Here is a 16,718-nt window from a genome sequence, read left to right as displayed (position 1 = left end):
TGAGGAAATGGAGGCACAGAGAAGTTAAGTAACTTGGCCAAGGCCGCACAGCAAGCGGCAGCGCTGAGATTTGAATCCAGGCCGTCTGGCTCTGGAGCGAGTGAGTGCTCTTGGCGCTTACACTCTATTTAGCAGTCGGAGCCTTTTCAACGATTGGTAGCAATGACTTGCTTTGAAGGAGTGCACTCTATGGCCTGTCCTTGCAGAGAGCTTCACATATACTATCTCATTTAATCCTAACAATTGCTCGAGATGTTACTGTCACTGCCACTGCCCTGATGAGGAAGCTGCCTGTGTCACACAGCTCTCGGGGGATGGAGGTGACACTTGAATTTGGGTGACTAGCCTTAGAGGCCATGCACTGAGCCTCCTCACCACATGGCCTCCCCAGCCTAGGGTTGGGGTGGGGGGGTAGGATCCACGAGAGTGTCCTACGGCCTCCGCCCCTCTACTCCCAGCCCTGGCTTCCTGAGCCTCTCTGTCCTGTCTGCCAGCTCCCGAGGCCCCCCCCCCCAACCGAGGCTGTCGGGGGGCCCTGGGATGTGGCAGAGCAAGCTGCAGTGAGGGGGCCATCTCTGCCGCAGCTCCTGGACCTGCCTGGTGGACCTGGAGGGTCTCAACATGCGGCATCTGTGGCGGCCGGGGGTGAAGGCCCTGCTGCGGATGATTGAGGTGGTCGAGGACAACTACCCTGAGACCCTGGGCCGGCTGCTCATCGTGAGAGCCCCCCGCGTCTTCCCGGTGCTCTGGACGCTGGTGAGAGCAGGCGCCTGGGCCAGACCCCTCCCCCGTGCAGGCTGAGATGGGGTGGGGGAGTTCCCTCTGCCTGCTGGTTCAGTGTCATTTCTTCTTCTTCCTTCTTCTTCCTCCCTCCTCCTCCCTCCTCCCCCCTCCCTTCTACTTCCTCCTTCCTCCTCCCTCCTCTTCCCTCCTCCTCTCTCCTCCCCCTCCTCCTCTCTCCTCCCCCTCCTCCTCTCTCCTCCCCCTCCTCCTCTCTCCTCCCCCTCCTCCTCTCTCCTCCCCCTCCTCCTCTCTCCTCCTCATCCCTCCTTCCTCTTCTTCCTCCCCCCTCCCTTCTACTTCCTCCTTCCTCCTCCTTCCTCCTCCCTCCCCTCCCTCCTTCCTCATCCCCCCTCCTTCTTCTCCCACCTCCTCCTCCCTCCTCCCTCCTCCTTCCTCCTCCTTCTTCCTTCTCCTTCCTCCTCCTCCTTCTTCCTCCTCCTTCCTCCCCCCTTCTCCCCCTCCTTCTTTCTCCCCCATCCTTCCTCCTCCTTTTTCCTCCTCTCCTCCCTCCTCCTCCTCCCTCCTCCTCCCTCCTCCTTCCCCCTCCCTCCTCCTTCTTCTTCCTCCTTCTTCCTCCTCCCCCCTTCTTCCTCCTCTTTCTTCTTCTTCCTTCTTCCTCCTCCTTCCTCCTCCTTCCTCCCCCCTCCTCCCCCCTCCTCCCCCCTCTTCCCTCCTCCTCCTTCCTCCCCCTGCCTCCCTCCTCCTCCTTCCTCCTCCTCCTCTCCTCCCTCCTTCTCCCTCCTTCTTCCTCCTTTTCTTCCTCCTTCTTCTTCTTCCTCCTCCCCTCCTCCCTCCTCCTCCCTCCTCCTCCCTCCTCCTCCCTCCTCCTCCTTCTTTTTCCTTCTTCTTTTCTTCAACATTTATTTATTTCTCAGAGACAGAGAGAGACAGAGCACGAGGCAGGGAGGGGCAGAGAGAGAGGGAGACAGAATCCAAAGCAGGTTCCAGGCTCGGTGCTGTCAGCACAGAGCCCGACGCGGGGCTCGAACCCATGAACCGTGAGATCATGACCCAAGCTGAAGTCAGTCGCCCCACCGTCTGAGCCACCCAGGCCCTCCTGGTGGCATATCTTCTAAATAATAGCTTTGCTGAGATGTAAGTCATCAGGTTCACTCTTTCCAAGTGTAGAATTCAGTGGTTTTTAGTATATTCCCAGAGCTGTGCAACCATCCCACCTTCTAGTTCCAGAACATTCTCAGCACCCCCAAGGGAAACCCTGTACCTTCAGCATTCCTTCCTCTCCCGGCTTCCGAGCTCCTGGCAACCATCAGTCTGCTTCCTGTCTCTATGGATTGGCCTGTTATAAATATTTCACGGAAGCAGAATCATACGAGGCATTTTGCATCTGATTTCTCTCACTGAGCATAATGATTTCAGGTTCATCGTGGTGTAGCCTATCAGTACTTCATTCCTTTTTATGGCCGAATACTATTCCACCATATGGACAGACCATGATTTATGTATCTCTTGTCCTGCTTTGTGGACGCTGGGTCACACTAAGAATTGTATAGCATTCCTGGGGCTCCTGTGAGCTGACTCTGAGGAGTGTTGGGATCCTGTGCTGCAGGGATTTGAAACCTTTTTGCCCAAGACCCACAGTAAGAAATACATGTTATGTTACAACCCAACGGAAACACACACACACCTGAAACAGATCCGCAAGTGAGGTTACATTAACTATGTGCAATGTCCTCTTTTCTCTCTCTCTCTCTCTTTTTTAATGTTTTATTTTTGAGAGAGAGACAGACAGAGCATGAGGTGGGGAGGGGCAGAGAGAGAGGGAGACACAGAATCCGAAGCAGGCTCCAGGCTCTGAGCTGTCAGCACAGAGCCCGACGCGGGGCTCGAACTCATGGACTGTGAGATCATGACTTGAGCTGAAGTCTGATGCTTAACCCACTGAGCCACCCAGGCTCCTCTCTTTTTGCTCTTTTATTCCATTCCATTAAAAATAAGCTAATCATGGAGGTGCTTGGGTGGCTCAGTTGGTTGAGTGTCCAACTCTTGATTTTGGCTCAGGTCATGATCCCAGGGTTGTGGGATCAAGCCCTACATCAGGCTTTGCAATGAATGTTGTGCTTGCTTAAGATTCTCTCTCTCCCCCCCCCCACCCCTTTCTGCTGCTTGCACGTACTCTCTATTAAATTTTTTTTTCTCAGATCTAAAAAAATTGGCTAGCCACACGTGCTAAATTGATCTCACAACCACTATCAGGTTGTCACTGACAGTTGAAAACCACTGCCTGGGGGCTTTGCTACTGGTCCACAGGCCAGTGCACAGTGCCAGCCCCCCACCCCTAGTCCTGCAGACCCTGAACATACCCGGTGCCCCGAGGATTCAGTGCCCAAGAAAGCCTGGAAAGAGCTGCTATAAGTTGAGGTTCAATCAGGATAGAGATTTGAGAGTTAAGTGGATTCAGTGTTTCACTAAGCACCTACTGTGTGTCAGACACCTTTCCAGGCCCTGGGGATTTGGAGTAAACAAGCCAGCCACTGCATCTCTCCCCAACTGTGACAGGGCGGGGAGAGATAAAGCAGATAACGTCACACAAGGAAATGCTTCATGGTTCCCTATGACTAGGGCGTGAGGCCTACAGGGTTCGTGGAGAGGCTGAATCAGGCAGGGGGTAATGCAGGTGGGCAATTTAGACTGGGAAACTGAGGAAGGTCCCTCGGAGGAGGTAACAAGTGGCTGAGACCGAAGGAAGGAGCAGGAGTCCTTCAGGGAAGGGTGGGGAGGACAGGTGGGTCAGGCAACCCACAGAGTAAGCACAAAGGCCTGGAGGCAGGACTGTACGTGATGCTTTTGAGAAACTGAAAAACCAGTGCAGGGTGGCTGGAACAAAAAGGAGCAAAAAGGCCGGTGGCCCTGGCAGAAGCTGGGAAAATGCTCAGGGACCAGTGCCTGCTGAATCCAGGCTGTGGCAAAGGTGGGACTTCATCCTGGGGCAGTAGGGAGCCATGGAGGGTTGTCAGCAGGAGACGATGTGAGCAGACTTCTGGGACAGAACGTTCTTTGGCCACTGTGGCTACGTCAGGGCCTTGCTGGGGCTGGGATGGAGAGCAGGAGCTGCAGGAGGGACAGGCAGGACCTGCCACTGAAGCTTTTTATCTTGAAATATCCTGAACTTTGTGAAAATTAAATTCTTGCTGTTGGGAGCCTTCTAAGATGATGTGTATTGGGTAGGGGTGGGAGCCAGTCATTCAGGGTGCTGGCCAGAAGTGGGATTCACCCCAATGGCTTAATGGGGACATAACATAAAAGAACTCCTTGCAGAGGTATGGGCAGGATGGAGAGGCCCCAGGGAGTAGACCCTGCAGTGATCCCTGACACCCGGGGGTGGGGGTGGGGGGTTGGTGGTGCCACGGGAGGGGATGGCATTGTTACCAAGCCTCATGAGAGCCAGAATGTGGCAGGGGATGGGGGGGGGGCCCAGGGGCAGTGAGGCAGCAGGGAGTGGGGGAAGAAGTACCCTGGCCTCTCTCTTTGTTCCCACCTCCTGCTGCTGTACCCCCTCCTCTGCCCAGTGGCCACACCAGATGGAAGCCAGTGGCACGGAGCCAGGTTGCCGAGGACGGCAGGTGACTGCTTCCCCGGGTGGAGGCTGAAGGAGAGTGACCACACAGGTGGGATTCCCAGTTCCTGTAGCATTCCTTGCTCAATTGGCTTGTACCTTGCCAATACTAAGTCCTTCCTTCCTTCCCCAACTGTGTGTTGAGTCAGACACCACACCAGCATCGTGGGGGGGGGGGGGTAGGGGTTGCCATGAAAAAAAAAAAGGATTGACATGCAGTTTCGAGTTCGGTGTTAAAGTATTTTCCATCTGGGGCAAACAAAATAGGATCCTCCAAAGGGTAGAATATTATTCAGCCATAAAAAGGGATGGAGTAATGATCTGTGCTACAAGGTGGATGAACCTAGAAAAAACATCATGCTGAGGGAGAGAAGCCAGGCACAAAAGGCCACATATTGGAGGATTCCATTTCTATGAAATGTCCAGACAAACAAATCCATAGAGACAGAAAGCTGACTGGTGGTTCCAGGAGCTGGGGGGAGGGGACTGGGGCGTGACTGCTAATGTGTATTAATGTGTAAAAGGAATGGGGTTTCCTTTTGGGGTGAAGAAGAGTCTTGGAATTACAGGAAAGTGGTAGTCATACAACATAGTGAGTGAAATAAAGCCACTGAATTGTTCACTTTAAAAGGGTTAATTCTCGGTTGGAAGAGCATGCGACGTTTGATCTCGGGGTTGTGAGTTCGAGCCCCATCCACGCTGGGTGTAGGGATTAGTTAAATAAAACTTGAAAAGAAAAGAAAAAAGAAAAGAAAAGGAAAGGAAAGGAAAGGAAAGGAAAGGAAAGGAAAGGAAAGGAAAGGAAAGGAAAGGAAAGGAAAAGAAAATGGTTAGTTCCTTGCCACGTGAATTACATCTCAATAACAAACAAAAAACCAAAAATACCTTTCCATCTTGTCTCATCTCCCCCACTTCAGATCAGCCCCTTCATCAATGAAAACACCAGGCAGAAGTTCCTCATCTACAGTGGCAGCAATTACCAGGGCCCCGGAGGCCTCGTGGACTACCTAGATAAAGAAGTGATCCCCGACTTCCTTGGGGGAGAGTGTGTGGTGAGTGTGTGGCTGCAGGCCCTGGGCTGTGGCCTGGGGGTGGGGGTGGGGGAGCCAGGGATTGCTGGGGCAGGGCTGCAGAGGGCCACGGAGGCTGGAGTGGGGCACTCTGTCATGTGTGTGGGTGCTGGTACCTGGAGAAGCCATGCTTTCTCTTTTGGGGGGCAAGGCTTGTTTTAGACGCTTCCCCAAAGAGAAGTGAGTCCTATCCAAAGGAGGGGCCTTAGCTTGGTTTTTCAAACATAGTGATCCAGATGGAAGTTTCTAGAAGACCAGAGACCAGGCCAGTCAAAAGTTTACCCCGGTATTCCCTATGCACTTCGTCGCTAGGCAGCAGTCAGAGTTTACCTGCTGACTTTGCGCCCTCTGCTGCTGAGAGAGGTGACTCAAACATCCCAGTGGCCTGAACCCCGGAGCCTGTGTATCCAAAGGGATTTATTCCCAACCCACATCCTCACGGAATGGTTAGATGGGCCAACTACTTCAAGGAGAGGCAGCCACAGACCCCTTTTACTGCCTCCCCTTGGGGCTGAGATGACACAGGCAGGGGTGACCCTGGGTCACAACTGTCTTATCTCATCTGGCCATGGGATGAGGGCAGGCCCCTCTTCCTTGTCTAATAGAATACCAAACTCCAAGCATACGTGATTTCTGAGTAAAAAAAGGCATTTCCTAGGAATTCTGCCAATTTGAATCTCTCCACTTGTTGAGGTACATACATGTGATTTATGTTTAACAAATGGGCCTGTAAGAACCAGCATGGTAATAAGAGACTTGAGCCTGGGGGCCTGATAAACATGGGTTTGTGCCCAGGCTCAGACACTTTCTGCTGTGTGATCTCAGGCAAGTGGCTTGACCTCTCTGGGCTTCCATTTTCCTCCTCTGTGAAATGGAAATAGTAAGAGTTCCTACTGCATTGTGGTTTTGGAGATGAGGTCATGGGAGAGCCCCTGTACCGTTCTCACTTTGGGGTTGCTGTTGTAAGTGCAGTTTCAGGGGTCACAAAATACCCTTCTGTGGGTCAGCCAGGCCGGCTGGGTCCTGACCTGCTACTTTCGTCTTTATCCCCCAGTGTAATGTCCCCGAAGGAGGGCTGGTCCCCAAGTCCCTCTATCTGACAGAAGAGGAGCAAGAGCACACAGACCAGCTGCGGCAGTGGAGAGAGACTTACCAGTCGGCCAGCGTTCTCCGAGGGGCCCCCCATGAGGTGCTGGGACCTGGCCCGGAAGGCCCACCGGGTTGGGGTGGGGTCTTAGGTCAGGGTCCCCCGAAGCAGACCCTGAGACAAGAGTTCTTGTGCTAGCGATTTGTTGAGGGTGAGCTCTGAGGAGAAACCTGTAAGGAGAGGTGGGACAGGATGGGTACGGGGAAGGATACAAGCAAAGGGGCGGTGCAGCCAAGTCCCCTGATCCCAGGGGAGCACTGGGCTGTGCAGAGCATGGCAGATGGGCAGATGAAGACCCAGGTGGGCACCCACAGCACCTACTGCAGCTGACCTCCCCATCCCGGCTCCCCACTCCTGGTGGGATTCCAGGTCGGACCCTCAGACCGTGCCCTCCCCATGCAGGTTGCCGTGGAGATTCTGGAGGGCGAGTCAGTCATCACCTGGGACTTTGACATCCTGAGGGGGGACGTGGTGTTCAGCCTGTACCACAGCAAGCAGGTGCCCAAGCCTGGACCCCAGGAGCCTGGGGCCAGGGCCGGCGGGCAGCTGACGGACAAGGGCTGGGTCCTAGGTGTGGATTACAGCCGTGTGGAAGCCCCCCTTGTCTGCCGGGAAGGGGAGAGCATCCAGGTTCGAATTCCTTTGTTCATTCATTCGTCACTCAGGATTGAGTGTCCACTGTGTGCCAGGGTTCTGGGAGCACCCAAGTAGATGAACTGCATATGGACTTTGGCCTTGGAGCCCCTGTGGGATGGGTGGGGAGAAAGACAGAATCAGACAGATCCAGGACTCTGGGGACCTCCCAGGACCCCAGCCTCAGAATCCCTGGGACTCTTGTCAGAGATGCAGATTGCCAGGGCCCATGCCAGGGAGGGGTAACTCAGACCCTCTGGGTGTGAGGCCTGGACCCTGCATCCCTCACCCTCTCCCAGTGATTTCTGACGTGTGAGCTTCAGAAGCTATGCAGCAGAGACATACTAAGTCTGGGAACGGAACTCAGATGCGTTGTGGAACATGAACACGAGGCCCCCTGCATTCTCCACTCTCCAATGCTTGTAAGTCTCACATCGCTGGCCTTGCTCGCTCTCTCACCCGTACCGCACACACAAGCTCTGATGAGCACTGCAGATCTCTCTGAAGGTTCCCTGAGCAGCACACTGTCTTGCACCTCACACACCAACACCCCTAGCCCTCATTCTCAGCGTCCAGGCCCTCAACTAGCTCTAACCAACCTGCCAGCTCCCTGCCTGAATCCCTGCCTGGACCCCATCTGCAAATCACGCTCAGCAGAACAAAAGCCCAACAAAGTCCAGGCATTTAATTAAACCGCACCTGTTGCCCTGCAACTACAGCCCTCCTCTCCAGGCCTCCACTCCCACCAGATTAGAGGGAGGCTCTCAGCCCCCAGGGATATGGGGGTAACAGCAGAGGGGCCAAGGATGACTTCGGGAGGCCCTGAGAGGAAGACTGGCTGGTGGATCCATTTAGTAAGGGGCTCCTGTCCCCAGGAGGACCAGAGCCTCAGGCCCGGCTGCTGTGTTTCAGGGCTCCCATGTGACCCGGTGGCCTGGCACCTACTTGCTCCAGTGGCAAATGCACAGCCCCCCTGGCAATGTGGCCTGCAGCATCCCGGGTGTGGAGGATGTCCTGACGGCCCTGCACAGCCCTGGCCCCAAGTGCAAACTCCTCTACTACTACGAGGTGCTGGCGTCTGAGGACTTCAGGTAGGAGGGGCTGGGGAGGGAGAGCCTGGGCAGGAAGGGTCCTGACTCCCCTCTAGGCGAGGCCCACAGCACTCCTGAGGCCCCTTCCTTCTGGGCTGGGGGCAGTAGATTCACCTTCCTCACTTGTCTTTGAGCTTATCCAGGGGCAGGTCCCCAGCATTGGTATTGTTAAAATTCTCCAGTGGTTCAGCACGTGTGTGAGCAACCAGATTGAACAGTGTGTCCAAACTCTGCCTCAGCTGCAGGATCTCCCTTTAAAAAAATTTTTTTTAATGTTTTTATTTATTTTTGAGACAGAAAGAGACAGAGCACGAGCAGGGGAGGGGCAGAGAAAGGGAGACACAGAATCCGAAGCAGGCTCCAGGCTCTGAGCTGTCAGCACAGAGCCCGACGTGGGGCTCGAACTCATGGACTATGAGATCATGACCTGAGCCAAAGTCGGATGCTCAACCGACTGAGCCACCCAGGTGCCCCATGGATCTCCCTTTTAAATGAAATCCTGGACAAAAGCCAAACATACCAGATTGATTGGTGGGGGAAGGGGAGCCCAAGGCCCTCCTATTTGGACCTCCCTGTATTCCTAGAAACCCATAAAAAAAGGATTTGGAATGTTCTAGAACATTCTAGAATAGTGTCGCACAGACACCTCTCTCCAAGTGTTGCTTTCAGAGAGGCAGGAAGTGTAGTGGTTAAGGCCTCCAACACTTCCTGATTGCTCTGTGACCTCAGGCAACTCACTTAAGCTGTCTGAGCCTCAGGCTTCCCATCTGTTACATGGGGACTACTGAAATCCTAGGTCATGGGGTTGTCATGAAGATGAAATAGCTGGGGGAAGCCTGCCCTTCACCGAGGCATACAGTAAGCCCTTGATAGCAAAAATGAAACTGAGGGTGAGGACATGGAGAGTTTCTTCAGGGCCTTACATTTTATCTTTTAAAAACGAATGTGATTTTGCATCCTGCTTCATGACCTATCTATGCTTGTGTCCTTCTAAAAATAATGCTTTATATTCTTTACCATGGAGTCAAATTGAGGCTCCAGGAGGGTGTCACGTCTGTATCCATATCCTGGGTGGAGCTCCAAGTATTGTAGGGGCACATACAGCCCCCTGTGAGAAATACTGGGCCACTGTCTTTACTCCAAGAGAGCCCCACAGCCTGGGAGGGCTGGTGATTTCCTCTTTGGGAAGTGGCCTGCTTTGGCTGCTGGGCACCAGTGCAGGGGAGAGACATGCAGACACAAGCATTGGGGGCTGCTGGCCTCCAGGAGGGCAGGTGGAGGCCTAGAGGGGGGCAGAGCAGATGCTGCTTGCCAGCCTGTCTGGTCAGCTTGGGGTAGCCTTGCTGCCCTACCCTTCAACAGCCTCGCAAGAAAACCAGTTCAAGGACTATTTCCTGGGTGTCCTCAGTAGGCAGGCATTGGGCTGGGCCCCGAGGGACCAGACAGATAGGGCCTGCCATCGTGGAGCAGGAGACCATATGATCACACCTGTGCATAACAGGAGCAGCAGTGGATGCCATGAAGGCATTCCAGCCTGGGGTCCTTGCCCAAGGTCAGATAGCTAGGAGGTGTCAGAAGCCTCAACACAGGGTGTTGTCAGAGCCTGGCACAGGCTTGGCACAGAGCCTGGACAAGGGGCCTGGCACAGGGTGGGCATGGGATGTGGGGGAGGTACCTGGGAAGAGACACTGGAGTTGAGACCTAGGTGGCATGCACATACATCATCTGTGGGGGGGGGGGGGGGTTGTCACAACGCAGATTCTGCAGCTCTGGGGCGCAGAGAGTCTGCAGCTCTAACAGGCTCTAGGAGGGGCTGGTGGTGCTGGTCCCCACACCACACTTGGAATAGCCAGATCCTAAGGCTTCACTGGCCAACCAGGTAACTACCAGCCACAGGTAGCAATTTAAACGTAGCTGTTACAGTTCAACAAAAATAAAAAAATCAGTTCTTCAGCTGCACGAGCCACATTCTGAGTGCCCAGTAGCCCCATGAGGCTGATGGCTGCTGCAGTGGACAGCACAGCTGTAGGACATAACTGTCATCACACAAGGTTCTCCTGGAGAGCGCTGCTCTGAAGTCTGGAGTAGAAGTTAACTAGAGGAAGCAGGGGGCAGAGAAAGTGCTTCTGGCAGCAGGTGGAGACCTTCACGGGTTCCCAGACAGGGGAGGCGAGTGTCGGAGATGCTGAAAGGAGGCTGCAGGGGTGGGGTGGGGTGAGGTGAGGCTAGAGATAGGGTCAGAAACTTCCCAGGCTATGCTAGATCCCCAGGTCAGGGAAGCCCCTAAATGGCGTGTAGCAGGCTGGGCTCTGTGTGTGGGGGTTGGTTGGGGGTGGGGCTGGAAAACGGGTGGAGCCTCGTTTCTCACCATAACTCCGCTTGCGTTTTGCTCTACACTTGCCCTGTGCGCCTGGGGTGGTTACCAGCCTGGTAGAAAGAACCCTGGGGCCTCATTTGCAGCATCACCAGCTTTTCCACTGCTGTGCGTGGGCCCCAGGGCCGTGTCACCCCAGAAGGTAATGTGCACACAATGCCCTTCCTCCCCAGGGGCTCCATGTCCAGCCTGGAATCCTGCACCAGCGGCTTCTCCCAGCTCAGTGCCACCACTTCCTCCTCTTCTGGCCAATCCCACAGCAGCCCCCTGGTCTCCAGATAGCTGGGACTGAGCCCTGTGGGGCAGCCCGCTCGCCTCCCACGTTTCAAGTGTCCGTGAGGTCTGGGACCACGTGGGCTTCAGCCCTGGGTCTGGACACTAAGTGGGGGCATCTGGAGCCGATGGCAATGATCCAGCTCATGCACTCTTCAGGATGCAAGACAGAACCATCTCCTTTGGGCTTCGTGTGAGGAAAAGCCAAGGAATGGTTGGGCCACCTTTGGGCCTGCCTGGTCTGGGAGCTCAGGGATGTCATCAGGCTCAGCACCCCCTCTCCACCTCTGGCTCTTTCCCTGGGGCAGCCTCCTTCTCAGGTGCCTTCCCCACGCAGAGGGCCCCATCACCATTAGGCTCCCTCTCTCCTCCCAGCTCAGCTGTGGAAGAGAACCTCTCTCCCCCAAAGTTCGATCCAACCTCCCAGAACTGAGTCTAATCAGTCCGTCTGGGTCCCACACTAGTCCTTGAACCAATCACAGTTGCCAGGGGAACAAAGAACACAGGCTGGCCAGTAGGTTTCTGTCTACGATCTGGACCAATCACCATACAGGGATGGGGTTTCAGTGATTGGCCTACCTGGATCACATGCCTGTTCCCGAAGCCAACCACCTGGTTTGAAAATCATAAGGAGGTTGCCTCTAGGAATACTGGGGTACCCGACAGGAAGAAGAGGGAAAGAATGCTGAGTAGGCAGAAATGATTGGCGTTCACATCTGATTCCCTAGCAATGCCCTGTGTCCCAGACATGCATGGTGAACAGTTATGTGAGTTACAGGCTCCACTGTCTGTGGGGAGCAGCCCACCCTGGATCTGAAATCCATTTTCCCAGAGCTTGGCTGGGAAGGAAACCTGACCACCATTGACTTGAGGAGGGTGGAGAGGCCCAGGCAGTGATGAAGTGGCTCTAGCTGTCTTTAAACTCCTCTGGAGGTTCTTTTCTTTCTTCGGAGCAGTTTAATTATGGGTTTTTTGATTGTGAGTCACAGAGACCCACACAAAAGGGTAACCAGTCATGAGCACATGTAATTGGCCAGTCCAGGATCTCTTGCTTCAGGTAAGGCTGGATCCAGGACCTCAACATGGCATCAGGACTCCCCTTACGGGGAGGAGGAGGCTGTGACTTTGTTGTGTCTGCCCTATGGCAAACCCGACCCCTGGAACCTGCTACTGATAGACAGACGTTCCTTGAGTTCTGCATGGGAGAGTTTTGGGTATGCTCGGGGCTTGAGGACACTTCTCCTTTCCTTTCCTGGGCTCCCAAAAAGGTAACAAGTCACAGGTTACCAACTGGCCGACTGCAGTCTGATCTGGCTTTTGTTTTTGCCTATAGAGAGATTGAAAAATTAGAGCATTTCACACAGAGATCAGGATGTCTAGCTTCCCTCAGGCATTTGGGGCTATTGGCAAAATGGGGCCACTGTTGCCATGTAAAGGCAAGACAACTGTGTCTCCTGGACGGGGGCCTCCCCAGTCCTCACCCGTCTATCAACCTCATCCACATCACTCACTCACATCAGCCTAGGAGGGACCTCACTGATAGGGCTCCTGGGGGGGGGCCAATGTGGGGCTGAATGACTCAGTGTTACTCTTCTCTCATAGCCTTGCTTATAGCCCGGGGGGGGGGGGTCATCTCTGGCCAACACCTGCAGTCACTGGGCCTTGCCTAAGGGGTGGGTGTACAACCATGGGGTCCACGCCTCCGTGCAGTCTCAGCGTGACAGGGCAAAGAGCAAGGACTTCCTTGCATACCAACCTCAACCCCAAACCTGGAGCAGAGGGAAGGAGTCACTTTCTAGAGACATCCTTCTCCCTGCAGGGAGGGAGGGTTATCCACTTCTGTTTGCTCCTCAGGTATAGGAACAACACCCAAAACTGCATCCTGCATCCAGGTGTGTGTGCACATGAGGGAGAGAGGTAGGGGGAGATTGGAGACATTCTCATAGCTCCCATGTCACCAGACATTTATCACTGAGCATCTGTGATATCTTCACCTGTCTTGAGATGAATTTCTAGCTTGCCTCTAAAACCCAGGTGTGCCCTAGAAGCATTTTTGAGTAGGCTTCCCTGGCATTCCCCACACATGAAGTGTCTAGGAATGGCACCAGGGAAGGATGGAGAAGCCTTTCCTTGACTTGGGGTTATATGTGGCTTGACAGCTGTTACCTGGATCTGCTCTGAGCAGTCCAGCCTTGACAGAAGGGATGGGACTCAGACCCTCTCATTTCTCCCCTTGAGAGCTCCTTCTTTCTCCCTTGGGAAAGCTGCAGCTCAAACTTCTTAAGCAACAAAGGGAATTTTCCCTGGGTCCTGTAACTGGGATGGCTAAGGATGTGCCTGCTGAAGGTATTGCTGGATCCAGGAGCCCAGTGCCCCCAGGCCCACGTGTTCATCCTCACAACCTCACCCAGGCCGCCTGGCTCTGTATCTCTTCTCACGCTGGCCTCATCCTCTCTTCCACCTGGTGGGAAAGGTGGCTGCCAGAAGCCCCAGCCTACAACCACAGGGCTCACAATCTCTAAGGCTGAGAGAGACGTTCTCTTTCCATCTCATCCCACAGAAGGCTCTGACTGGCCCTGTTCCAGTCGAGTGCTTGCTCCTACGGATGTACCAGCCACGGGGCTAGGGGTCCTGTGATTGACATTTCCTCCAGAAGCAGCAGTGGGATACAGGTCACCCCAGGACAAGGGGAGCTGGGCCAAAGAAGCAGCAGACGGCCATGGTGGCATCTTCTGCAGTGCCCCTCACTTGCTGGAGGTCTCTGGGGTCCATGCTGGAGCATCATTAATCAACAGGTTTCTCCTACCTTTGGGAGGCTTGAAATTAAAAGCCTAAGGACGGGCTGCTGAATTCCTGACTTCTGTATTTCCCTAGACCCCAGGGCTAGAAGCTCCTTGGCTTGGCTTCTTTATCTTGTTCATTAACCTGTGGTGAGCAGGACAGAAACAACCCACTAGCAATAGGACCCTGCCCATGCACTGTGTTTAGAAGCCTGGGTCTTAAAATTTAGACATGGTGAGGTTCAAGCCCCAGCCTTCTTTTCAGTAGCTGTGTAACCTCCGGCAGGTGACTTAACTCCCCTGTGCCTCAGTTTCCTCATCTGTAAAATGGGGGCATGCCTACCTCATTCACTGGGCTGTAGTGGAACAAAAAATACCAGCTGTGGAGTCCACAACCCAGTGCCCAGCACACAGAAAGCACACGGTAAGTGTCAGAGGTTATCCTGATGATTTAAGGCTTCTCGTCCAAACACTCCAGACTCCTTCCTGAGGATGCCCGCCTGTCACTGTTTTTCATGGGACAGAAGGCTCAGCACCATGTGCATCCGGAGGAAAGCGGGTGTCAGGATATTATTTCCCTCATTTCCCATTTAGAAACTGCTTGCGTTTTCTGGGCAAATCCACTAAAATGGAAGAGCATCATTTGGAGTGCTATTTCCCCCAACTAGCTGGAGAACGTTCTCTCTACAGGCTCAAAGAAGGGGATTCTGAGACATTTTTCCCCCCTACCCTGCACTCTGGAATTGCTTCTCCTGTAAAACGAATTGTTTGATGAGAATATTTTTAATTCTGTTATACACACTCTATTTTAGTCAGTAAAACCTGATGTTCCTTGTTTGCCTGATCATTTGCTCTAACCAAAAGCATTAAACGTTTTAGATTTGGATATACCTCAATTGTCTACTTCCTGAAACCCTAGAGGTCTCCCTGGGCTTGTTCAAGAATTACTCCTCTGTTGTTTATAAGACACAAAAGCATTTTCAACACGGGCGATATCACCTTCAAAGTGTTGCAAGTCGGTTCGTGGTGGTGGGGGAGGGTGCACACATAATGTCACATTTTTATATATAAAGCACAGATATACAGTAGTTTTCTAAGGCTGCTGTAAGAAATTGCCACAAACTTAGAAGCTTAAAACAGCAGAAATTAATTCCCTCACAGCTCTGGAGGCCAGAAGTCTGAGATCAAGATGTTGACAGGTGTTCCCTCCTGACACTAAGGGAGGATCCTTCCTGTCTCTTTGAGCTTCTGGGGGCTCCCAGAACCCAATGGCTTGTGGCTGTATTGTTCCCATCCCTGCCTCTGTCTTCACATGGCTTCTTCCCTGTGTCTCCTTTCTTATAAGGACACTAGTCACTGGATTTAGGGTTCCCTCTAAATCCAGTATGATTTCACCTTGAGATCCTTAACTGATTATATTTGCAAAGACTGCTGTCAAAGAAAGTCACCTTCTAAGGTTCTGTGTGGACATTAATGCTGGGGGGACACTATCCAAACCAATGCATATGCATAGGATGCATAAACAGATAAATGTGCAGTTCATCAGTGGTATGAAATGCAGATCCCTGGGCCCACTCAGCACTGCCAACTTGCAATCTCTAGGATGGGTTGCTGGATTCTACCTGCCAGCTGTCCAGGTGAAGTTGAGGGCCCTGCTGTCCATCTTTCTGGGCCACTCTGCCCTGTTCTCTGGGGTTTGACCCAAGTACTAGCGTTATTTCCAAAGACATCCACAGTCCTGGGGTTGGGCATGGGTTTGGGGCCCTGACCAGGGCACCACCTGTCTTTCCTGTGAGCTTCCTTGAGATACAGAGCTGGGGTGCTGGCTGCCACATACATCATGGGATTCTGAAAAGGCTCTCTTGTTTTGGAGCAGGAGACCAAAGACTCACTTGGGAGAGCAGAGGAGGTGTGGCTCTTTTGTGTGACTGAACAGGGCCCACCTGTCTACACCGGCTTCAGTTACCCAGCCCTGCCAACACATCCAGTTGAGGGAGAGGAAGCAGCCTTTGCCTGCTTTGGTACAGTGAATGCATTCATTCTCTGGGACTTTTCCATGATTTCTCTTTCCATGGGCGAGAGCTCTCAGAGGACCAGCCAGCTGACTCCTGCATGCATTGGGTGTTGAGAAAGACAGAGGTCCCTGGGGCAAGCCAACTGGGATCAGATCTGAGCCCTGAATCACTGCTGACGTCTGTCCTGGGCTGAATCGCCTCCCAGGAAGCCCCCTGGGGTTTGGGTGACACCCAGAGAGGGCAAAACACACCAGGGCTTCCTTGTGGCTCAGAAGCTGCCTCTGGGACCCATTCTTCCTCTGAGGCCAGGGGCCAGGTCCAAAGCAGACCTCTGAGGTCTCCATAGAGGCAGGTCTCAGGGCACCAGAGTTGGGAGTTGGGGCAGGGCCTGGAAAGAGCTGGAGGAAAAGCACCAGGTTACTCTCAGGGACACCAGAGGTGCCTGCGGCTTTTAAACTTCTCCCCAGCCCATTTTCCCCTCCTCCACTCAGTGCTCATCCCCAAGGCATTCCTGAGGAATGTGGGTAACCAAAAAGCGTAACTTGAGACCTCTGACTTAAGAATTCCCTGGAGCCCAAAGTTTTCTGGGACACAAATCCCATTTGCAAATACAATGAAAGCTGTGGGCACACTTGAATGGTTTCCATTTCAGGGCTCCTAAGAGCCCTTGAAAGCCTACCCACTGAACCCAGGATTGGAACCTTTTTCTGGAGTCTTTCCCGATGCTCAGGTTTTATACAGAGCATCCCAGCAGCCACATGTCACCATGGCAACTTGCCCAGCACACAGGACTCTGGGGGTTCCAAGTCAGGCCACCAAGATATCTGGTCCACATTCTGTGCCCAGGGGCCTTCCATCACTACCATGGAGGCAGATGGGGAGGAGATCCTTGCACTGCCATAACTAGTCCATGTTAATCCCCAACCAGCAATCCCAAAGCTAGAGGACTAGAGCTCTTGTATATTTGTGTCAACACAT

At 53.5% G+C, this 16,718-nt stretch overlaps 1 protein-coding gene across 2 annotated transcripts in view; it reads left to right on the top strand.

Moving 5' to 3' along the window:
- Positions 1 to 14,615, top strand: part of SEC14L5 (SEC14 like lipid binding 5) — a 44,974-nt gene extending 30,359 nt beyond the window's left edge. The window contains exons 11-16 of one of the 2 annotated variants that reach the window (XM_003998895.6): positions 585 to 756; positions 5,275 to 5,409; positions 6,482 to 6,616; positions 6,977 to 7,204; positions 8,120 to 8,298; positions 10,846 to 14,615. In XM_003998895.6, coding sequence (XP_003998944.3) covers positions 585 to 756; positions 5,275 to 5,409; positions 6,482 to 6,616; positions 6,977 to 7,204; positions 8,120 to 8,298; positions 10,846 to 10,954 — 958 coding nt within the window. In that variant the 3' untranslated portion in view covers positions 10,955 to 14,615. The remainder of the gene's footprint in view (positions 1 to 584; positions 757 to 5,274; positions 5,410 to 6,481; positions 6,617 to 6,976; positions 7,205 to 8,119; positions 8,299 to 10,845) is intronic. The other variant, XM_045047715.1, reaches the window with a different exon arrangement.
- Positions 14,616 to 16,718: the final 2,103 nt, after the last annotated feature.

This window comes from Felis catus, chromosome E3 (assembly GCF_018350175.1).
Source record: "Felis catus isolate Fca126 chromosome E3, F.catus_Fca126_mat1.0, whole genome shotgun sequence".
NCBI lineage: Eukaryota > Metazoa > Chordata > Mammalia > Carnivora > Felidae > Felis > Felis catus.
Note: the sequence above shows the minus strand (reverse complement) of the source record. Positions and strands in the feature narration are given on the sequence as shown.